A 25,036-nucleotide genomic window follows, 5' to 3' on the forward strand; every position below is an offset into this window, starting at 1 on the left:
TGTCGTATCAACCTCGAACCTTCACCAATATTTTGAAACTAATTTGGAACTAATTGGAACTTAGTTTTTGAAATTTGTTAGTTCATATTTTGTACAGAAATTAGGACTATGAATAATACATGTAATATTACGTATTACAACAATTTGTTATGTAAAAAATTTTAATTAATACCTATATAAAAATTGCATATTATTTGATATTTTTTTCTTCAATTTCTCTTGAGATGAAATATATCAAAATGTGTTAAATTTTGTTTGACATTTAAATATTTATTCATATGAAAAATAAAGTATTTTACTACTGTATACATTTACTGAGAAATTAAATGATACTGCCAATTATACAGTAAGCTTACGTTAGGTAAGGTCATGAATAATAATATGTATAATTATGTAAAGAGTAACAAAATTTAGTTTGATTTTTAAGTAAATTAAGCAAAATATATAGTAAAATGAATAAAAATAGTAAGTACAATTAATTATTACAGTATTCAATGTTCAATAACTAATACACAATTTTTAATATAAAACAAGTAACAACTAAATCAACTCAATATTCAATGTTGCTGAGCAGCGGATATAAAATTTTAAAATCAATGCTAAAACTAAACTAAAATAATGTAAAAATATCATTTTTTCTCATAAATAACATCAAAAGTAAGTTAGTACATATAGTATATATCTTCTACTATATTACTTTAATAATATAATTATAACAATGACGTACGATTACATCTTAACATACATCAATACATGAGGTCGAATTTTTATTGTTGAGGAATTAATTTTTATTTTGGCCACTAAATCATTGTGGGTTTCCCATCCACTTGCTCTTTTAACGTAGGCTATGTAATGATCATTGTTGTATCTAATTCCACCAATCAAAACAAATCTAAAAAATACATGAAATTGAAAAAAAAAATTGTTTAAAATAATTTATTTCACAACAAAATATTTTATTATACAATAAAATAAATTTATACATTTTCAAAATGTATCTAAATTTTTTTCCTTTAAAATAATAAACATATAATGTATGTATGTAATTACTACAATGTATATCATATTAAATATGTTAATCCTTGAAGCTTTATATCTGTAGGTTATTGACTTATTATATTTGTTATATGTATTAGTTTTGATTACCTGTTTTTATGGACGTCCACTTCCTCCGGATATTCATTTAATGCATACGAAGTAAACTCTGAATATGTATCTGTTTCAATGAATAAGTGAGAGTTTAATTCTCTTGAAGTTTCCATTACTCCATCAGTACAATTCGAGCAATCAGAGTAAATACAATTTACATAATTGTCCAACCCTTCTTCTATGGTTTTGCACCCATTAGGAATTTTCATTATAACAGTTGCGTTTTTAAATGTTTTTTTCATTCCACAGTTCGAGCAAATTTTTGTTTCATACGTGGAAGGTTCGTCAATAAAATATTTCGAAATTATGTAATTCACATTACATTTTGCGTTTATGAAATGTATATCAGTTACTCCAGAGTCGACGTCAAAAATTTTTGTAAGCATTAGAACTCGTTCTTTGTAAATTGGACGTGATGTTCCTTTTAAAGCAAGTGTTTTACAAAAATTCAGAAAACAATTATTTGATTTATTAGCAAAATTTTGATAGCTCAATACATCTATATAAGCGGTTACGACTAAAACTGAAAGAGCGTCAAATGGGCATGTATTTTGTATTAAATACCTTTTCTTTGAAACAATTACTGGTGTAGCCAAGTTTCCATTTATCAGCAGACTGTTTAACGTCGAACGAGTTTTCACGGTTGATAAAATGCGCTCAATATATTTTTTTGGACCCATATATTTTGTACGCCTTGGTTTCATTTTAAGTGATTTTTTTTTTTGGAAATAACTCTTTCACAATGCCTTTTCCTTTCCAATTTTCACATGCAGTTATTGATGTGCTAGAGACATTACTTGATATTTCATCGTCGTGTTCTGTCTTATTATTTATAAATGTCTGATCATCATTTGAGTGCATACTCGTATTTTCATTCTCAAAAAGTTCATCGCACTGGAAATCTAAGTTTGACGATTTTAATTCAGAAGATGACTCGTATCTAAGCTCCTTACTTTTAAAAAAATTAACATTACTATCGATACTTGTAAGATGTTTTAGAATAAATTTGTCAGCTCTCATCGGACGAACATCGAATTTTAAAATTTGAGTTTTTAGCTCTTTGAAATCGTTCTCAACCGGTGCCGATGACGCCATGCGATACGGTGACTGAAACAAATTACTTAAAACATTTGTCCATAGGGGGAAATGTTTACACAGCCTCATAGTATCTGTTAATAAATCCTTCAAAAAGTATGCTGATATTCTGTTGCTTACTACCGAAGAATTTTTTATACTTTTCTGCTTTATATTTTCTAAAAATATTTGTAGATGTGAGTCTTCGTTTTCATCGTTATCAATATTATAATCTTCGAAATCTGACAGAAATTCAGGACCAGAGGTGGTTTCGTTCTCTAATTCATCATTACGAATATCTTTTATTAGCTCTAATATATACAACCTAGCTGTCTCCGATGGCGTTTCAATGTTGTTTGACCACCCGTCGGTTTCACTTAGCATTACGGTCAAAACAGTTTCTAATATTTTCTCGAATGTCTTAATGTCTTCTGAAGTCATAAGAAGTCGAAATCCTCGCACATAAAATTCTTTTAAATATTTATTTTTCACTCCTGTCAAACATTGTATGCGGCAGAATATTTTCACCATGTGAGCAACGTCCAATCTTATATAGGTATCTGGGATTTTTCTTTCGATACCAATTAATACTTTAAATACGTAGTTTACATAATCGTTCAGACCTATTCCATTACAAAATGATCTAGATATTGCCGCTAGCAAGGCTCGTGAATAATCGCAAACAACTTCATTTGGAGGTCGTATTCCAGACGACATCCAAACTGCTAACCATTGAAAAATAGACAGCGTATCATGCTTTTCTGATACCATTTGGGTAACAGAGATATGGCCAAAAGAAGTACTAACTATACCTTCATATAAAAATATACTTGCAGATAACAAACCCAACGACGTTCTTTTAAGCTTTTTCATAAATCCTCCCGATGCATCTAATGATAATCCTTTACATATATCTTTATATATACTAATTTGGTGATTTGTCCAGTAGTGTACATAAAATGGATCAATTCCAATTGAATGTATTGACCCAGAGTAACTAGAATTGTGTTTGAACTCTATAAGTGACTGGATTGGACAGTTATAAATTATACCTAATCTCTTGTCTTTACCTTCTTGTTTAACCTTTTGCATAGTTTCTAACTGGTATAAATTGGGAGGTGAAATTCTTCCGTATTCCAAATCACTTACATTATGTCTTCTCCAATTACAAGCTAAATCTTTATCAAGTTCCAATCCTACTTTAAATCGTTTTTCTCCTTTTAATGGTCGTTTTGTTATATGATTATGTTCTAGACCTCTAGTATCAACAGTTGAAATTTTTAATTCGAGTGGTTCTCCTTCTGAGGGTTTATGATCACTCCAACCAATCATTTCAGCACCACAAACTTTATCTTTACACTTAAACTTCGAATTTCAGAAAATGTTGACTATTACATGGGTCGAACACTTTTGCCCGTTTATATATAAAATTACATGGTAATTTATGTACTTTTATAAATTCATCATTTATGATGTCTGTCCAGATTCCTTGTTTTAGAACTTCGTATACTCTTTTTTATCATTCCTTTGATAATTTACTTTTTTTGGATAAAACTTTCTATACATATCATATGGAATACGAAGATTAAAAATCTTCTTATCAGATTCCTGATATGATTTCAAAGATGACTCATCATTTGAATCATTTGATTCCGTAGAACTAAGATTCTTATTATCTGTTTTATCAAAACCATTAATTTTTCTTAATCTTGTCAAAACCTCATCACTATCTTTAAGAACTTTTATGTAAACACTTTTGGGATTTAATTTTCCTTCAAGTTAGATAAAGTTTTATTGATATTTATAGAATAAAAAACGAAAAAATTCCAATATCTATAAATAACTTAAAAAGATTTAAAATATTTTGAAAATTTTTTCATGCATTCAAATAATTAATATTTGTTTTAAATACTTCCATACATATTTAACTAATTCAATATACAACAAGTTCGCTTCGAGTAAAGTTTCGCGTGCACTTCAGAGTTAGGAATTGTATCAATTTATATAATAAGATGTATTACATTAAATATTATTTTATTACAATTTAAAATGTAATTGTGGCCCGATTCCCAGGCACTCATATTTTTCACCATAGTTGAGCTGGATAAAGACAATATATATATATATTTAAAATCACAAAAATCCGTCTCTAACAGTTAAGACTAAACAATATTTAATTATTAAAAATAACAATTCTTTTAATAAAACGAAATTGTAATAATTACTATAATAAGAAACAGTTTAAAATCAAAATTTTCAATTATATTGGGCATTTACTATTTGATTTTATTGTTTTAAATTTGTAATTGTAGTGATTTTTAATATTATTATTATTATTATGTGTAATAATATTCTGTGTCATCGCTGTGCGTCGTGCAGACCACGGCGACAGTATTAAGAAGTATTAACAGTTTATTTTTATATTGTTCAATTTAATTTTTTATTTTTTATTATTTTAAATATATTGTTTTCGGCGTGCGTCGATCGACGATTAGATCGACCATTTAGATTGCAGTATGTCCCGTCAGTGGTCAGTCTATCTGCACTCGCTCGCCGAGTTGGGCATATGGTTATAAATAAATATATTCTATTGTGTTTATGAAATTACGATTATTATTTTATTTTCAAATTGTACATTCTGACAAAATTATTACGAAGGTGACCACTCTCGCATCATAATATTATAAACCAGGTACTTAAGTAAGATGAAACACAAAATTATGTTTTAATAAATACAACATTACATTTATCATAGATTTTCAAAATTTTTTTATTAATATAGTTTATTGGTAATAAAAGTGCAGCCTGAAAAAAAAGGAAAACATGCCCCAATGCCTCCTGATACGGCACTCATACTCACAATAAATAATAATGTTCAATTCTTTAATTTATTGTTATACCTTCAGTATACCAATTCAAATTATTAATTCACAAATGTACATTTTAAATACTGAATTTAATTATATGTTTTTATTATAATTATTATCAACTTAGTATTTACATATTCATATCATAAACTTTAATAAATTACTTACCTTTGTATTGCTCATTTTAAGAAAAAAACTTATAAAAAGTGCTAAGAGCTAGGTACAAAATTCCTAAATGTCACAGAGATTATTATAATTAATAAACGTCTATCTCACTACAACAGCGTTTTGCAAATGAATGGAAAATATCCGTCTTGTAAATAACCTGGTTCTACCATCTACTTAATGAAGATAATACGGTATATAAAATATGTGTATAAAATTATAGTATGAGATTGAGCCATTCACAACCAAATCGATAAAAATAACTTTTGTATCGGATTGTTCAGCGGACTGGATGTATTGCACTAAAAATAGCATACAAATTATATGATACGATAAAGATTTCATAGATAATGTGATTTATTATAATTACAAATAATATTATGATATTCCTAAAAAGATGATGCAAATCATATTATAATGTTGTGTGCATTCCGTCGCATAATAGTAAGCGTATAATATATACTAATACCCAGTGCCGCAACTACTGGGTGTGCAAAGTGTGCAACGCACACGGGCCTCCAGCTCTAAGGGGCCTCTAAAACCAAAAATATTTTCTATTTTAATATTGTCTATTTCAATATTTTTTTTGTTCTATCGTTCTACGAATATTTTTAGATTTTATGTACTTGCTTAACAATTAAATTAATTATAGGCATAATTATTAAATGTTGTATAAATAGTATGCAATACGTCAATCCTCAATACAGTGCTAAATAATAATAGTAAAATAATATTAGTTACTATTTTTAAGCATTTTACTTTTGTATTATACAGCCATACGGTATGGGTATCGATGATCGATCATAATCATTATTATCAGTACATATTCCATTCCGTTACATGGAAACTCAACAAACCATGAGCGATAATGGCTATTTATATTCGGTGTTTCGGTTTTACATTGTTTTCTATTTTGTTTTTATCTTATAGTAATATTAGTAACCCTATGATGTGAGCACCGAGTGTAGTTAACTTACTTACTGAAAGTTAATATCAATTTATTATCAAGTGACTTTAGACATATTTTATTATTTAAACAATATTAATAACTCGTGGTGTACTGGTGTGACAGTGCATATTTATTCATTGTATTTCATTCGACATTTCGACGACTTTTAATAGTGATTTTATAAATCGAAATGTCTAAACGTGTATTTGAAAGTGGTGCACAAAAACGTAAAAAGAAGATACTTTTACAAAAAAATAACGAAAAATGTGCTCGTGCTATGTCGTTATGGATAACGAAAGACACACTAAGTAAGTAAATTCCTTTCATTAATCATTATACTTCGCATATTTAATTGTATTGATATACCTAGACATTTTTGAGCATAGAATCAGTGAATAAAATATAGTTATATTATGTTTTAAATACGAAACTTAATACTATTAAATCATCCAACATACGCTATACTAAGGTACTTATAAATATTTATTGGCAAGGCTGGGCAAGTTAACTAATTATTTTAACTCGTTAAGTTAAGTTAATACAAAACAATGTAAGTTAAGTTAAAAGTTAAAAGTTATTTTTCTTATTTATTTAACTCGTTAAAACTTAAAAGTTAATTTGAAAAAAAAGTAACTTAACTTAGTTAAAAAAAAGTGACTTTTATCTTTTAATGTAAAATAAAGCATCATACATTTTTATTAATGCTTAACAAATAACATAATATAGTGAAACTAGTGGAAGTCTTTCTATTTGTAATAAGTATAATATGTAATTGTATTAATTAATAATTACAGTAGATACTTAGGTAATAAATATTACTTAAATACTTCAATCAACTATAAAATAAAACAAAACAAATTAATTAATTCAATGTTCAATGTATTTTTTTACCTACAAGGTTTCCAAATTGATGGCTAAATTAAATTTTTTTTTTTTTTTGCTAATACCCATTAAATTTGTAAATTGTAATTATTAAATTTGTAATTAGGATTTAATTAAATAAATTACACACAAAATATTGGATACAAATAAATTTATAATGTTAATACCTATTTTATACCTATGTCCAGCCTTGCTTTAGGTGCATATAGGACATAGGTACATATAAATTATATTTCTTGAGTGATGAATGATGATATACCTCGTGATATACCTTTCTTTAATAATGATTATTGATTAATATATATAATATTTATAAGTCTATAAAGAAAATCTAACATTAATTTTCTAGTTTTAAATATTTATTTATTTTAGCTGATAATGAATGTGTTACTGAATCTCCTGATCCTGAAAAAAGTGTCTTAATAGTACAAGACAATCAAGACATGGTATGTAAGGAAGATTATGTTGATGAATTGGTTGATACAAAAGGTTTATACTATTAAATTATGCCATTTAAATTATTTTTTTGACAAACAGACTAACTATTTCTGATCAATATAATTTTTTTTTCATAGGTGTGACTGTAGAGTGTGAAGATAATAAATTGAATTTAGAATTGTTGTACCCTACTGACCGAGGACATTTTAATGAAGATATATCAGGTTCTCTTAAACGAAGCATTTTATTATTTGGACCATGTAAACCTTCAATTGAGTTTGAGAAGGATGATAAAAATAGATCTTTTTCATTGAGCTATTATCATATGATTACTAAGACTGGTTCAAAAATTCCACGTTCCTGGCTCTGTTATTCTGTAATTTTAAAAAAAGCTTATTGTGAGTCATGTTGGTTATTTGCAAACAAAAATAATTCAAGCTACAGGTCTGAATGGATATCTGGTATTGATGATTGGCAGCATTTATCATATTTAATAACTCGTCATGAAAAATCGCTACAACATGTTGAAGCCACAACTGTTAGAGGAACTTGGGTTAAAAATGCTACAATTGACAAGAGTATAGAACAACATATATCTAAAGAAGCAGAATATTGGCGAAATATTCTGCGACGGATTATAAAAGTTATATTAACTCTCACAGCAGGAAACACTGCTTTAAGAGGGAATGAAGGTAAGAAAGGAGATTATAAGCCTGAAGAGCTTGAAGGTAATTTTATGCGAACAATTCGTCTATTAGCTGATTTTGACCCATTACTTCATGAACTTTTAAATGACCCTACTAAACATATCAAATATTTAAGTTGGAAGGTTCAAAATGAATTGATTAACATTTTATCTGAAAACTTATGTAATATCATATGTGAAGAAATAATAAATTGTTCTTTCTTCTCAATAATATTAGACTCTACTCAAGACATAACGAAAATCGACCAAGTCAGTGTTATTATAAGGTATGTGATTGTTGACTATGAAACACATACAATTAATATTAAAGAATCATTTTTAGGATTTTATGCTTTAGAACAGCATGGAGCAATGGACTATGCACAGTTAATACAAGATGTTTTACACAAAAATAATATAAACATTAACAATTGTAGAGGGCAAGGATACGACGGAGCATCTGTAATGAGTGGTCAGTACTCTGGAGTTCAAAAGAGAATAAATGATATTGTTCCAACTGCATCATTTGTCCACTGCTGTGCTCATAACTTAAACTTAGTAATATCTGATGCCTCTAAAATTTCACCAAGCATGTCAAGATTTTTTGAAACCGTGCAGAATGTGTTTAATTTCTTTAGCTCAAGTGGTCCACGATGGGCGTCATTAGCATTAGGAGATAACACAGCATCAAAAATTAAGAAAAAGGTATTAAAAAAAGTGTGCTCTACCCGATGGGAATCTAGACATACTGCAGTATTTGCATTAAAAGAACGGTTTATTGATGTAATCAAATGTTTAACAGTAATATCACTTACAAGTAGTAAAAAAGATGAACGAGATATGAGTAAAGTACTTAAAAATAAGATAGAATCGAGTGAATTTGTACTAATTTTATATATTTGGGAAAATATTTTAAGATATTTAAATACTGTATCTAAAATTTTACAAAGTACGGATATTTCATTAGAGAATGCTTCTATGCTTCTGGATAAAGCTATTCAAAATATGCAACACATGCGAAATGACTACAGCACAATATATTTAGAATCAAAACGCTTATGTGATGAATGGGGAATTGATATTTCATTCCATTCTTCGAGACCTAAGTTTCATAAAAAAGTATTTGGAGAAGTTGACGGTGACCGGAGATTTGATATTTCTGAAGATACATTTAGGATTAAAGTATTTTTACCAGTCGTGGATTGTATAATATTTAAACTCAAAGAACGATTTAATGGAATGAAATGTGTTTCTGATCGTTTCACATTTTTAAGCCCGAAATCACTTTTGAGCTATGAACAGTCTTCTCTAATTAAATCTACTTATGATTTCATTCAATTTTATAAAGATGATGTTACTTCAGATTTCACGCGACAAATTATATGTCTAAAAACAAACATTTCATCTCAAAATCTAAAATCTATTAAAGATCTATGTGTATATATTATTGAAATGGATTTGTCTATAAGTTACCCAGATGTATTATCAGCATGTCTTTTATTTTTAACTTTACCGATAACAGTCGCGTCTGCAGAACGTAGCTTTTCAAAGCTTAAATTAATAAAAAATTATCTTCGGAATTCTTCTGGTCAAGATCGACTAAAAAATATAAGTATTTTGAATATTGAAAGTAAACGTACCGCCGAACTTAACATCGATAAGATAATAACAGACTTTGCCAACGCAAAAGCCCGAAAAAAAAATTTTTTGAAATAATTTAAATTTGATTTTATGTATTAATGTATTATATTATATTGTAACTTTATAATTCTAACTTATATTTTAAGAAACAACTTATAGTTCATTTTTATTATATTTTGCTGAAATGCCTAAATGAAATTGTATAAAACTGTTTTTTTTTTTTTATATATATATATTACCTATTAGATATTTTCTTCTGTTTAATTATAAATAATACACAATTAAATCTACAAAAATATCATGCATTGTGTTTAATTTAGAGATAACATTATTAAAATTGATTTTGGTCTAAAGTTTAAAATAACTTCTTGTCTAATTAGTGTAATGTTCGTATAACATTATAAATGATTTCATATAAGTTAAAATACGAAAAAAAATATTGATTAATAATATTGTTGTATAATACAAAAATCAAGTAAAAAATTATTAATTTGGGGCCTCCAAACAAATTTTGCACACAGGCCTCAGAATTAATAGTTGCGGCACTGCTAATACCCACGAACTAAGATATACAGGACTGGTAACGACTCTAGATATTGCGGTCGGGTACTCTTGCTGAAGTGTACCTTGGTGTTTGTGGCGCACTGTGTCGGTTTACTAAATCATCTGAATTTTAATACACACTACCGTTGCATTACATATACGTACAATAAAAAAAAAAATAATACGTACAATTTAATATTGCATGGTTATAAATATCTAAAATATATATTTGTGATGAAGATTGAAATTTGAAGGTAGGTAATATTATTATATAAATATTAAATTGACAATGGTTATTAATTTTTTTCAAATTTATTTTATATTTTTATTAATTTATTGTATAACTAATTTAATTTACAATTAATTTGTTACCAATTTGGATAACTTTTTTTTTTTAGAGCTTTTATGTTGCTGTTCTCTATTATGCATACAAGAATATTGTCTCATTCTCATGGTCACATAATATACAATTATAGAACTCATAATATCACTTTTATGTTCATTACATGGAAAGTAGAGATTGTTATTATTTTCCAAAAAATCATTAACAGTATCATCAAAGGTACTTGGACTCCCACAGTGGTTTTCAAATGACTTTTCTAAATTTGAAATGAGTGTATAAATTGTTGAGTTTGGATGAACTAAATTTCCTCTTGATTTTATGTTCGTTAATGTTGCTTGAGCGTGAGATGCATTACCTTGGTTGCATAAAACAAAATGTACAAAATAATATTAAAACAAAAACTTAATATAAAATAATAATAATAAAATATAATTTTATTATAGGTAATTCAAGACTGAATATTAATAAAAAATATAAAATATTTGATTCTTAGGTACCTTCACTAAAAGCTAAAAGACAAGTATCACAAGCAGTACGTTTTTTGAACACACGACAAAAATATCCACATATATAGTATGTAACACAGTCTTTAGCTGGTACTAATGAATAATCATGATCTCTAAATATATCTTCTGCCTCATAATTTCCTTCTTCTACAAGAGTGTCTAGTTTAGTTTTTAAATCTTTAATTTTAATTATTCTTTCGCTTTCTTCACTTTGAAATATATCCTTTATATCAGATATACTTATTTTGGGGCATGTTGAATGAAGAATCTTACAATTACCAGTTTTTGGGGGTTTCAGGATTGAATAGGTAGATAACATTCTATAAACCTGCAAAAACGTAGGAGCTGACGGATGGTCATTAGGCCCGATTGCCTGTCGTATCATACCAAAGAATATCTATTCCAATAAAAAAATATTTATTTTTAGTCACAAACATGTTAACAAGTATATTAAATAATGTTAACATACTTCAATTCGATCCTGATTCATTTTGTTGCTAAGAACATACTTAAACTCACATTCATTTAACAAATATTGTGTTAGGTCTATAGTAGAAGAAATTGAAACTCTAATACCTTCTACTGTAGTTTTGGTTAAAAATTCTTCATTAGTAATTTTACCATCGATTACACATTGTTCCCAGTCATCAATCCATATCAAAGTTTCTTTTAATACCTAAAAAAATATTTTAAAGTTATACTTTATATATAATACAATATATATATTTATTAATTCAAACCTCAATATCAGCACTATTTTTCCTGATCCCTTCAGCCGGATACTTTCTGTTTAAGGCATCAAATGCTCTATTTATTTTTCTGGTGAACTGCTCAGTTTCTTGACTTCCTTGAAGACAAGTTATCTTTTGATGCTCCCTATAAAACTTAAGTCCGTCAGAAACTGAGTCGCTGAATACCTGCAAAAATATAAAATTGTTTAAAAAATCAAATGAAAAGTTAGTACTATACTTACCTGGGTGGCTAATTTTACAGACATTTTTGATAAACTATCAAGTAATAGATGTCTATCTGTTAATTTAGGACATACTCTCTTGATAGCTGGAAGATTTTTGTCATAATTATGTAATTCAATATAATGGTACCAACTTACATAATTTTTTTCAGGACTTATCTAAAAGGTATATATAATAAAAATTAGTATTTGTAAAAATTAAATTAAACTGTAATATATAGTAAAAAAAATTAGACCTTTAAATATTTTTTATCATGAAGTCTGTTTCTTATATTTTTGAACAGATGTGGAACATCAGAAAAAACAAAAAAAGAGAAGAAAAAAATCTTTATCAAATCCACATTTAGATTTTACTAAAGACAGATATCTTCTAATTGTTTTTGGGCATGGTAATGGTAATATCTGCTGGTCGAGTAAAAACTTGTAAGTACATGTTGACCTATAGAACATATTAATTAAATAAACATGAAATACCTAGATACCTATCTATATAAATAAAGAAGTAAAGTAGTTAATGAATAAAATCATTAAATACTTATTTATATTTCAAATTTATCTTATACTTACCTTATATAAAGCAGCATACATAATAACAACCAATCTTCTGAATAACGACGTCCTTTTACATTTTTTACTTTACTACAATTAATAATCTCTTTAATCAAAACACTCTGTGATTCATTTACATTCATATTTTTGTGCAAATCATCCACATGAATTTGACACTAATTGCATTTTACTTTTTAGTTCATTAAATTTTAATTTCAAATTTTGAATAATGCTATCTTTCCTGATAAACAATAATTTTTATAATTCATGATTCCATGAATGTGTTTAAAGATAAATATTATACACACAACTTTACTATTTTCAAAATAATAAAAAATAATGTTACCTCAAATTAGATTTCTGTATGTTATGTTTAGTTTTAAATAAGTGTTTAAGAGTCTCAGTTCTTGTAGGTGTTAATGTTGGACCTAATCTTTTTTTTCTGTTTAATTTCAGCGATAATTGAATATTAGATTTCATAGCTCTTGAAATATTCATTAGCCGTACACACCATTTGCATCTTTGCTTAAACATATTATCAGTATGGAGTTCACATTTAAGACTACGCCAGACATTGTCTGGATCTAATGTTGCGTATTTTATTCTAATTCCTAATAAATTCAAATAGTTTTTAATTAATACAAATCAAATATTTTAAACTTTTATACCTAGGTAAGTACATGTTTTGTTACCTGGACAATTGTCAATTGATGGTCCACCAATGCATGTTGACATTTGGCTAAATTTTAATATAGAGTGCTCAATGTCTGATTTGTTTGTTGGAAAATGTTTGGTTAAGAAAGTGAAATGTGATAGGTCTAGTTCTCTATTAGTGAAGTAATATTTTACACTTAAATCAATCTTAACCAAAATTTGTTTTTCAATCATCATCAAAAGATTTTCACTCATATATGATTTTAAAAAACAAAATGCCACAACATTATGTTCTAAATGATATGTCCAACCAACAGGCAAATCGATTGTAGGAACTATTTTAACAAAATCTTCAAATATTTCCTAAAGTAAATTTGTTTAATTAATAACACCACAAATTATTATATGAACATAGGTGTGCTCATGTGGGATACTTATATACGTGTTTAGCAAAAATGAAAAATCAGATACTAACAATTTCAACATTTTCTTCTGGATATCTACACAAAGCTACATTTGATGATAATTTTGAGGTGTGACTGGGTGAAGTTTCAAAAATAGAAGGAACTGCTCCAAAATTCAGTTCTGGCCGTGAACGTAGAGCCCAAGACTAGATATAAGTATTAAGTAATTGTGTTAAATAATAATTAATAATTATCTGTGGAGCCAAAAAGTGTAAAAAAGTAATACAAGTCTCCTGATATATTGTTACAATATCAGTTGAAAAAAAAGTCGGCAAGTGGGTTAAGTGGCAAGTGTTTTAGTGGCAATTTCAGTGATCTATAAATAACACAAAAAAAGTTTTGAAAATTTAACTATATACAGATACTACTGACATTAACATTTCAAGTATTTTCAGTGATTAGCAGGGCTAGGATTTGTATGCAACAGCATGTTTTTTTTGCGACTTCTGATTATTGATTTTATCAGTAATGTCCACGAATCACCTCATGATGAGATAAATGGTGGTGTTTTTATTTTGCATGTTTTTGCATATTTTGGATAAAATGCATATTAATGCATATATCGAATAAAATGAATATTATTGCACATTTTGATTATAAGAATGCGAAAAATGCATGTTTTATAGTATATTTTGTAATTAATATTTATAATTTAATATTATTATTTCGTATTTAATTCTAACACTGCTGATTAAAGTATAAAACTTGGTTTTTTTGTCAAACACAAATTTTATTTTTATAAATACAATCCTATGGTACAATAGGTATGCGATTAAAAATTGAATAGTTTGACGTAAAATAAGATAAACACAATTAATAAAAGTTTGTCGGTCAATGTAAAATCTAAGATAAGATATAATTTGTCCGGTATTAGTGTATTACACACAATCCCACGTAGTAGTGTAGTAAATTACGTTTTTACCATTTATGAAAACACTATTTCACGTATTCGTCTAGAAATTGGTGATGGACCGATCTGGGTCTCACTAGATGAGACAACAGATATTGACGGTCGGTTTGTATGTAATGTTATTATCGGTCTTCTTCACGACGAATATTATTCAGAGCCATGGCTATTAATGAGTGAGGAACTTTTTAAATGTAATTTTCAAACTGTTGGTAAATTATTTAACGATGCCATGCAATTATTATGGCCGTCCGGAGTCAAATATGAAAATGTTCTTTTGTTTGTAACTGACGCTGCACCATATATGGTGAAGGCAGCTGACTCTTTAACTGTGCTATTTCCGAATCTGATACATTTAACATGTTTAGCCCACGGAATTCATAGAGTTTGCGAGATTATAAGAGCCGAATACACTACAGTTGATAAAATGATAGCCAATGTAAAAAAAATATTTTTAAAAGCTCCAAGCCGAACACTTAAATTACGTGAAATGTTTCCAAATTTACCTTTACCTCCAAAACCAGTGTTGACACGATGGGCAACGTGGTCAACTGCAGTAATGTATTATGTAGATAATTTCAATTCAATTAAATCTGTGATCTCAGAATTAGATGACGAATCAGATTCGATAAAAAAAGCTAAAGAATTATTTGATAATCAAAATTTAAAAAATGATTTAGCATATTATATTAAAAGTAATTTTTGCTTTTTATCCCGAGTCATAATTAAACTACAAAACAAGAGTTTAACACTTCATGAAAGTCTACAAATTATAATAAACGCTAGGGATCGACTTCTTGAGTGTAACGGAAGAGTCGCAGATAAAGTTAAGAACAAATTATTCTTGATTTTACAAAAAAATAAAGGATTTAAAACTCTACAATCAATAAATAAAATATTGAATGGTGAATCGGATGAGGACAATTTCAGTTGTAACCTAACACCAGGACAAATGTCTTTACTTAAATACGCACCAACTACATCATGTGACGTTGAACGGAGCTTCAGTCAATACAAAGCCATAATACGATCCAATCGCCGATCATTTATTTTTGAAAATTTAAAAAAATATGTAGTCGTAGCATGTAACACACGTAGTAAATGCGAATTATAAATTTTATTAATTTTTAAATTATTTTATTTTATTTTTAAGACAAACAGCCAACCTGTATTTCAATAGATAAATATTTTTTTTGTAACAATATTTTTGTGTTTATCTTTTAAAAATTAAAATGCATATTTTTGCATATTTTGGTAAATAAAATGCATATTTTACAATTTTTTATTGCATACAAATCCTAGCCCTGGTGATTATTTTTTGAATTACAACAATAAAAAAAAATCGATTTGGTCGAAAACTGGTTTTGCGTAAAAATTGCCGTTTTTCAGTCATTTTTTTTTTTTTTTTTCTCGATTTTTTTGAAAACTATTGGAAAATGTTAACTTTTTACCTCTATAATGCACCAAGGATATTCACTTTTACATCGGAAACCACCCCCATAGTTTGAAATTGGAGCATTATTTCGACTAGTTATGCTGTACACAGACACAAAAAAAAAAAAAAACAAAAAAAAAAAAAACATACATCATTGTAAAATCAATACATTCTTCACTCCGTTCAGAATCTAAAATTTAAAATTCATAGGCACAATTTTTTTTTTAAGCATTTAAAGATCAAATTTTGACAAAATGTATCAAATTTAAAATTGAATAATTATTTTGTAGTTAAAAATTTATAAAATGTTCTACTTTCTATCTAAGGATTGAAAATTTAAAACAAGATTACATGTAAATAGTTAATTCTGTTACCAAAAAATCTAAAAAATACACAAACACAGTTTATTTTTATAGTCATTTTAAGTTCAAATTTGGACGAAATTACAAAAAAAAAAAACCTAATAGTTCGTGCTTGAAACTACTCTACGTCAGCATTGTTTACCTCAGAGCCTAAGTTTTCAGAGCCATAATATGTCCTTTTAATGTCTTCAGTTTTAAAATGTTTGGCACATACAAATTTGACATTAGTTTTTCTTTTGTTAACCGCACAAACTACATTAATCCACTGAGATTTTAAGTAGTCATCTTTTGGTACTGAAAATAATGTTACACGTTCAGTTGTCACTTTGGAATTGCGAGTTGAACAATTTATAACGCTACATAATCGACCCATTGTAAATAAATATATTATAATTTTAAAATATTTTACTAAATAATATACTATAAGCTTAGATACATTAACTAAGATGTAGTAAGCACGAACTAAGATATCGTAGTTCGTGGTAGTAAGATGACTAGTAAAATGTACTCTAATATCTATGTCATAATTGTATTTTATTTTAGTTCGTGCTTAAAATAAATGTAGAACTTTGTAGTTACTACTGATGTTAATAGATGGCGCTTTATTCACCAATGCACCGACGAGCAAGATTTTCTGACCGTATCACCCACCCCCTCCGCCCTATAGTGTTCAGTCCTGTATATCTTAGTTCGTGCTAATACCTATTCTTATTACTTTATTTTAGTTTAGTTTAAGCATTGATTTTAAAATGTTGTGTCCGTTGCTAAGCCACATTGAGAGATGAGTTTATTTAGTTGTTTTGTATTAAAAATTGTTTTTTAGTTATTGAACATTGAATATTGTAATTATTAATTGTACTTATGACTTTTATTATTTTTATTAATTATAAATTAACCATGTATATACTTATTGTATATCAACATCTTAAGTACAGTATGTCAGTATACCTAATCAATTACAATTGTAATACATACAATAGTGGATCGATCCCTTACACATAATATAATATAGTTTGTGTACGAAAACCGGAAAACGTTGAACCATAAGATGTAGGTATATACTCTAATTGCTTGCAAAGTACACCATTGAACACTCACAATAATTAAAATATAACACTTTATTACTGATTTAACCAACAATGTCACAATGACCCCTACAAGTGATCATCGCTGAAGAATCCACATTCGTCAAAAACATAATTTAATAGGTAAAATCGTACACATAGTATTATTTTTAATTATTTGGTTATTATTTATTACCTATTTCTATTGTGCCGTTTTAAAATATCTAAACAAATTTCTACTATCTCTTTGTTAGCACATATTTTCAAAGATCTAATTTACTGGTCTACTAAACAAGAAATATTGGCTAATATGCCTTTGTGTTTCAACAACTTTTTAGATACAACATGAGTTTTAGACTGTGCAGAGATTTCTGTGCAAGAGCCAAAATGTCTAGCTTGTCGTATACGATTGTATAGCAATTATAAATCTACATTTACATATGATTGGTATAACTCCTGGAGGATTAATATCTTTTGTTAGTGAACCATATGGTGGCAGAAGTTCAGATAAAGTTATATTTGAGCAGAGTGGTTTAATTAACAAAATTTCATATCCTGATGCTATAATGGTCGATAAAGGTTTTTTAATAGATAGCATATGCAAGATCAATAATATAAAAGTTATAAGACTCCCATTTTTAAAAAACAAACGTCAATTTTACAAAGAAGAGGCATTGTTAACAAAAGATATAGCTAGAGCAAGAGTCCATATTACGATATGATTTACGATAGAAATTTTTGTTTATAAATGGTTGCTATGGGGGTTATAAGATTTGAGAATAATATTTATTTATTTGTGGTTGCTATGGTAATATATAAAATTAATATAATGAATTACGGATTTTGATAACATTTGGTAACCATTTAATAATATGAATATAATATAATATAATATAATTCCTCTTATTGGTCGCAGGAAAATGTGCTTATGTAATACAATTTTAGGAAAATACACCAGAAAAGTTCGGAATCTGGGTGTAAAAAAACAACAACAACTGTCACTGCAGTTGTTCAGCAAGAAAACAAACTATATTAAGGTCACTATTGATTATGATTGAATATAATAGTTATAGACCTGATGTTATATTTTGTTAAAACCATAACAACAAAAATAAGAATTAGCGAAATAAGTCAATGGCCACAGTAAATTTAAAATTCACAGCAATAGTTAAATTTAAATTAAATTAAACTTTTAACTTGCCAATCGCGTGAATGCACGTTGTGACTACAATAACCTTGATTATTTTTTTGCCAGACGCATCATCGGCGAGCTGGACGCTCTCATCGGATTTTAGTGCGTTAAGGTTGGGTTAGGATTATGTATTAATTGATTAATATAATCCACCGTACTATGTCAAACTTGGTATAACTTTGATATTTATTAGAGTTAAATCATACACTTACATACAAACAGCACTAGGTCCGCGATCTACCGCAGATAGATTGCCTACCTGATAAATGATAATATACTTCAGCAGTTCGGCGAATCAGAATTTTTATTCCGGGCCACAGAAAACTTAAGATAAATCTAGAACATAATCCACCGAATATTAAATAATGAATTGAACAAAGTTTGAGTCATATAGAGTTGGTATATTTAACGAGCAAGATAAATATTAGTTAGTAGTATTATAAACATAGATCATTCTTATATTAATTATTTTGAAAATAGTGCTGAGATAATACACAATATAGTATGGTGTATCACATAGTACATAGGTATTTAAATGCAATTTTAATATAAAATTTTCATATCTCCGTGATAAACCATATTTATATGTTTTATTAAATTTTCTCATACATAATAACACTAATACATGGCCTACGAAAATGCAAAAAAAACCAACTAATACGCGGGCAACGCCGTGTCGGGACAGCTTGATTATAATATATATATTTAATATACATTTTTTTACAGCAATAGACTAACATAACAAGTTATACTAAGTTTTATAGTTTTACCAACAGGCAACAATACAAAAACCACGAGATGGCACATTATTGTATTTTACCCTCTGTAGTAAAAAAAAAAAATGACATAACTTTGAAACTTAAGTGTTAGAAATTATAAAATTCTTATACACATCTCGCGGGGTCCGCAATCTACCACGTGTGGATTGCCTACATGATAATATACTGCTCTCATAATCATAAGAGAGTCTCACGGCAACGGTAAGCAGAATGACTATAATATTATGACTTGAGTAACTCACTGACTGATAAACGTAGAGCCTGAACAATGATAGATCGATGCTTACAATTTACACGGTACATTCGTAAAATCGTACCACAAATTTAGTGTGTAATAAGAAAGCATTTTACAAAATTCGCATATTAAAGTGGTGCTTTCACAAGATTTTTGATAATCAAAACAGTCAATGAAAATGTCTAAGTTTTGAACACCGTTAAACCCGAATAGTAAATAACAAATTTCATCAAAATCGGTTATGTGGTTTAGGAGTCCATTGAGGACAAACATTGTGACACGAGATTTATATATATTAAGATAAAGAATGATTTTTTTTTTTTAATATTTTATACATTGTTATAGTACAAACTACAATTATACTAAGTTTGAAGTACCTATCATTTTTTTTTTATATTATCTAATATTTTATATATTGTTATAATACAATTATACTAAGTTTGAAGTATTATTTTTTTTAAGATTAATATTTGAATTTAATGTTGTGAAATACAATATTAATTTAATATAATTAATATTTTGTTTTTTTTATATTGAACTACAACTCACAAGTATTTTATGCATTTCATTTGTACTACATATAATTTTTTATAGCAACCTCTGTATTGATAGTAAATTGGATACAAATTAGTTGGGTGCTTAGTGCTTACCTTAATGTACCTAACAGTTAGTCTTTCTTCAGGTGTAATAGATAACCGTAACACAGTTAGGTTAGGTTCTTGCTTTTTCAACTGTCTTCCAATAATATCTAACTGAATAATCAATTACAATTTAAATATATAACCAAATCAATGTTTTAAAAAATAAAATAGTAATTCAATTTAAGTTCTTTACACTTCATACGTATTTCATTTATATAAAAAAATATAATTTAATACTTACCAGCTCATCAAATGTTTTAATTGACATACGGAAATATTTAAAAAAACTCTTCGGGTATTGTCTTAATGTCAAAAAAGTTACTTGAAACTGTCCTTCACACGGTCTTTTTAAGTTAAGTGGATGTACCCACCACCAACGACGCTTAATTTTTTTTTATCTTTTTTTTTGTTTTTCATTAATTTTATACAACGCATACACTATACAGACAGCTTCTGCATCATTTAAGTCACTTAAGGCATACATATTTTTAATAAAAATCAAAAATATTATTCCGTGATCGTGTGATGGTACTGAACGAAACCCGAGTAATGAATGATTGGCTAGTTTCAAGGCGTGCGTGGTGAAAAAATTTTTCCCGCGCGTTTGAAAACCGCGAACGTACGCTACGGTGTGTTAGATATAAATTCAGCGTTTTGAACGCTGCGTCGAAAACGCTAGGCGTGTAACCGGCTTAATAGAAAATAACAACTCATCTGAAAGTAAGATATTTTAGAAACACTTAGTATCTGTGTTAAATTCCTCATTATTTCTTTATAATTGTATCTATACAGCAATACATTACTCCCATACTTCTACAATTCTAACTTAAACAATTAATAATTATTCATTTTAAGATTCCAGAAAATTCAATTATATTTTATGTTTTGCATGCTATGCTAGTACCAACATCAAAAACATCATACATTGACTCTCAAGGAAAAAAATATGTAATCAAATATTCAATATTAGATTCCCAACAAAGCTTTGTTTTGATAGCCCAAACAGCATCTGAGCTCGAAGCACTTTAAAACTCAAAGAAAGGCTATGGCAATAATATTCAATCCTGTCTTTTGATTTTGGATACTATATCTGAACCTAGTCAAATAATGGTCTATTTTTATACTATTAGGTATAAAGTATTTTCTATTGTAAGAGCTATAGCCTATAGATATTTGTTTTAAGATATTTCATGTTTTTAATTTAGAATATCTTATACAATCCTTGAATGTCTGGTTATTCATCCAAAAATTTTACTTCAACATTTTTTCAAAATATGATAAACCCTGTCCTTTAATAAACCAAATATTATCTGAATTTAAGTAGGTATTTATTCTATAACTTAATGATTAAAGACTAATCATTAATTACTAATCAAAAATCCACCCTTAATATAAATAATATGTATATATTTTTTCAAATAAATTGTAATTTTGTTTCTTTATATTTAGCTGTTATATCATTTAAGTTAATTATATTATTATTATAATATAAGATTGTGTAATTTTTATTTTTGAAGCATCTCATTTTATAAATTGGCTGTAAGGACTATTATACTTAAAAATATTTATGTAAGTACAATTTTAAACTGTTATTATTGTCTATTACCTATATTTTCATTTTGTTATTTTTTTTTTTGTTCATATTAATTATTCAGTTTTTTACTATTTATATACTAAAATTAAATACATTTTTTAATACAAACAAAACATCTTTAATTTTCTAATAAATTATTTATTTGTTATTTATCTGTTTATACACATACCTCAAGTAAATAAATCATAACTATAGTTATTTTAGAAAACCAATTTTTGGTAACTGTGGAGGAGTAAATTGGTGAATATAAAGTGGCCAAACCCTAAATTTTCAAAAGATATTGAGCCACGGCCTGACTTCAACATAAGGTTTGTCATGACCATTTGAAATTAATAATTTTTGTATTGATCTATAGAACTAAACCAATAAAAATGCAAATCTAAAGAACCTGAGAATATTTTAAAATTAATTATTTTTTATTTATTTTAATCACATTCATTTGTTAAATTGAAATTTTATGGTTTATTAATTCAAACATTACCCATGTAGAATTAAAAAAAATCATTATTAAAGTAAAAATACACCCAGCTCTGGAGTAAATAAATTAAACAATTTTTTTATTAAATTTAATAATTTTGCTTATCAATTCAATCGTTAACTTTGTAGGAATATTAAAATCATTTATTATTATAAAAGTATTAACAGCTTTAGAGTTTCTAAAATTAATAACTATATTTTATTAAATTAACTAAAATTTTTATCATATTAACAGAGTCAAATTAGTTATTGATTAACAAAATTTTAATTTTGAAATTAACAATCCTCTCTGTTGGCCCTATGTTAACAATCATCTTGTTATTTTAACATCGACTTTCATTACCCAGTGTGCAATGAGAGTTACATAACGTTGCCCCTATATTGAATTTATGTTTTATAAAAAATATTACCAATTAATATGTATGCGATATCTCACAATTATTTTAAAATAATAATTATTTTTTATGTCAACAAATAATATTGTATTTATGTGTAACGTGCCACGTATGAGCAACCGTACTGATGTGGATTTTAAATAAATGTGAACGCAGATGAAATATTTTCTAAGTTTTTTTTTATTGGAAAAATATTCTATGTCCAAATAATTAATTTAATAAAACTATGGAAAATATTCTAAGTCCAGGAGACATAAATATTAAACTAAGTGACGTGATGGTGTCTGCTCTAACTCTGGTGGATCACGTTTAAAATGTGCCTAATCTGGACCCCCTTATATATCGCCCAGAGACCCCCCGCGGTAGCGGCAGGGGGCGTCGCCCGAGTGCGTCCCAAAATGACCCTTTTTTAATGTTCCGAGTGCGTCCAAAATAAGGTATCATCCGAGTGCGTCCCAAGAAAAAAAGGTCATATTTTTTACATAGCCCGAATGCGTCCCAGTTCATTTAGAGTAACCCAGGGTGCACCACGAGGAGGTGAACTGGCTTACAACCCAAAAATATTTGATTATTTAACTATTATATTATATTTATTAAAAAAAATTAAAAGTTTATTATTATAAAAAATGTATTAAATTATTTAGGTTTACATACAATTTTGAAATGCTGGGTTTATATTTAAACTATTTTTTTGGTTGACTTTTCAATGCCATGATTTTCACATAATCATATCTAGAGATTTGTTTAGTTTTGTATTTTCGTATACTTTCTTCGATGAATTTAATATTTTTTTTGACTGATTTTATTTTTTTAAGTATATGATTAGAAGTTTGTATCAAAATTTTTGTGTCTATTTGAATTTTTTTTAATATTTCTAAGAAGGAATATATGTCCGGATGAAGTGTGTAAAAACATAAATTAAATTTAGAATGGAAGCTTTCACACGCATTTGTTGTTAGTTCACTGCTACTGCTCATTTCAGCCCATGTGTGAGGAGGGAAGTCTGACTGTGTATCAATATAGTTTTCTACGAGATAATCCATAAACTGATTTAGTTTTTCATCATTAGGCTTGATAGACATAAAATCGACAGTAAAACTTATTTCAACATCGTCTTCATTCAGCATGGGTAATCCAAATATATTCTTTAAAAACTGTCCTATTTCTGAGAAATCATCACTTAAACCAAGATTCTGTACTTTTCGCCACCATGCCTGTCCCAGATGAAACCGACAACCTTTTGTAATGATATCTGGCAGTAGGTGTAAAATGAGAGTTCTGGAACCTGAGCTTCTGAGCCGCTGAGCCTTGCTGAGCCGCCGCAGTAGCTGAGACGCCGCCGCCGCCGCCGTCCCCGCCTCCGCCACATCCATCGCCATGGTTATCATATTATATCGTACTATATTACCGTACACATATTAATGTATATTCAACAGTTATCATGCGCAGAACTATTTTATCATATATTCAACAGATAACGCTATCTATCCCTGTTGTTATCACATATTACCGGCATATTACCAATTGAAAAATTATAGTATAACAACCATGTAGAGTCTTGTCTGCATTACAAACAATAGTATTATTCAATAATCTAAAATGTTCTGACATGCATACTTTAAACCTGTAGAAGAAATCCCTACCATAAAATAAACATGTGAGGGTTTCAAAATCTGAAATGAAATCAGTCTATCTCCACTCTTCGTTCGATTAAGTGCGTTGTTTTGTGATAAAATTTTTGAATATGGCTGGTTCGATTGAAAACATGCGTGCTGTTTACAAGAAGAATGTTTTTACATATGTGCCTCCGTCACCACCGGCTAACCTAATCGATTGCAGTAATTTTTTCCTTGATTTTTCATCTCGCAAGTTTTTAAACATCGGACTCGATCCGACAGATGAATTCAACACCGTGATTCACATTATAACACCATCACGTTTTGTAAATATTTCCGCCGATTTTCTCAAACGTATTTTCCGACTTATGGGAAACATTTTATCATTTATACTCGAACAACCACAAAAGTATAAGCGTAATTTATTTTTGGACTCCGATTCAATTACAATATCTAG

The 25,036-nt window shown here is 27.9% G+C and overlaps 3 protein-coding genes across 3 annotated transcripts; 2 read left to right on the forward strand and 1 right to left on the reverse strand.

Moving 5' to 3' along the window:
- The first annotated feature begins 7,540 nt into the window (after nt 1-7,540).
- Nucleotides 7,541-9,176, forward strand: LOC126554628 (zinc finger MYM-type protein 1-like). Its single transcript, XM_050209689.1, has 2 exons — nt 7,541-9,053; nt 9,160-9,176. Exons 1-2 carry the CDS (start codon nt 7,850-7,852, stop codon nt 9,174-9,176), a joined length of 1,221 nt encoding a protein of 406 aa, XP_050065646.1. The 5' UTR covers nt 7,541-7,849.
- LOC126554631 (uncharacterized) lies at nt 9,130-9,925 on the forward strand. Its single transcript, XM_050209693.1, has one exon. The coding sequence runs from the start codon at nt 9,188-9,190 to the stop codon at nt 9,923-9,925; it is 738 nt and encodes a 245-aa protein (XP_050065650.1). The 5' UTR covers nt 9,130-9,187.
- Nucleotides 9,926-10,434: 509 nt separating this feature from the next.
- LOC126554629 (uncharacterized) lies at nt 10,435-24,342 on the reverse strand. Its single transcript, XM_050209690.1, has 11 exons — nt 23,995-24,342; nt 20,507-20,608; nt 13,890-14,028; nt 13,457-13,753; nt 13,111-13,375; nt 12,570-12,654; nt 12,216-12,374; nt 11,983-12,159; nt 11,712-11,918; nt 11,234-11,639; nt 10,435-11,091 (listed from the first exon to the last, which is right to left on the reverse strand). Exons 1-11 carry the CDS (start codon nt 24,340-24,342, stop codon nt 10,754-10,756), a joined length of 2,523 nt encoding a protein of 840 aa, XP_050065647.1. The 3' UTR covers nt 10,435-10,753.
- Nucleotides 24,343-25,036: the final 694 nt, after the last annotated feature.

This window comes from Aphis gossypii, unplaced genomic scaffold (genome assembly GCF_020184175.1).
Source record: "Aphis gossypii isolate Hap1 unplaced genomic scaffold, ASM2018417v2 Contig00562, whole genome shotgun sequence".
Classification (NCBI taxonomy): Eukaryota; Metazoa; Arthropoda; class Insecta; order Hemiptera; family Aphididae; genus Aphis; species Aphis gossypii.

Bases quoted from the DNA above. Each gene is read 5' to 3' on its own strand.
- LOC126554628 (XM_050209689.1), top strand. From the start codon at position 7,850: ATGATTACTAAGACTGGTTCAAAAATTCCACGTTCCTGGCTCTGTTAT.
- LOC126554631 (XM_050209693.1), top strand. From the start codon at position 9,188: ATGCTTCTGGATAAAGCTATTCAAAATATGCAACACATGCGAAATGAC.
- LOC126554629 (XM_050209690.1), bottom strand. From the start codon at position 24,342: ATGGCGATGGATGTGGCGGAGGCGGGGACGGCGGCGGCGGCGGCGTCT. The intron at 13,376-13,456 runs GTAACAAAACAT...TGAATTTATTAG, and splicing joins ATCAATTGACAATTGTCCAG to GAATTAGAATAAAATACGCA. The intron at 12,160-12,215 runs GTAAGTATAGTA...ATATTTTTGCAG, and splicing joins CTGTAAAATTAGCCACCCAG to GTATTCAGCGACTCAGTTTC.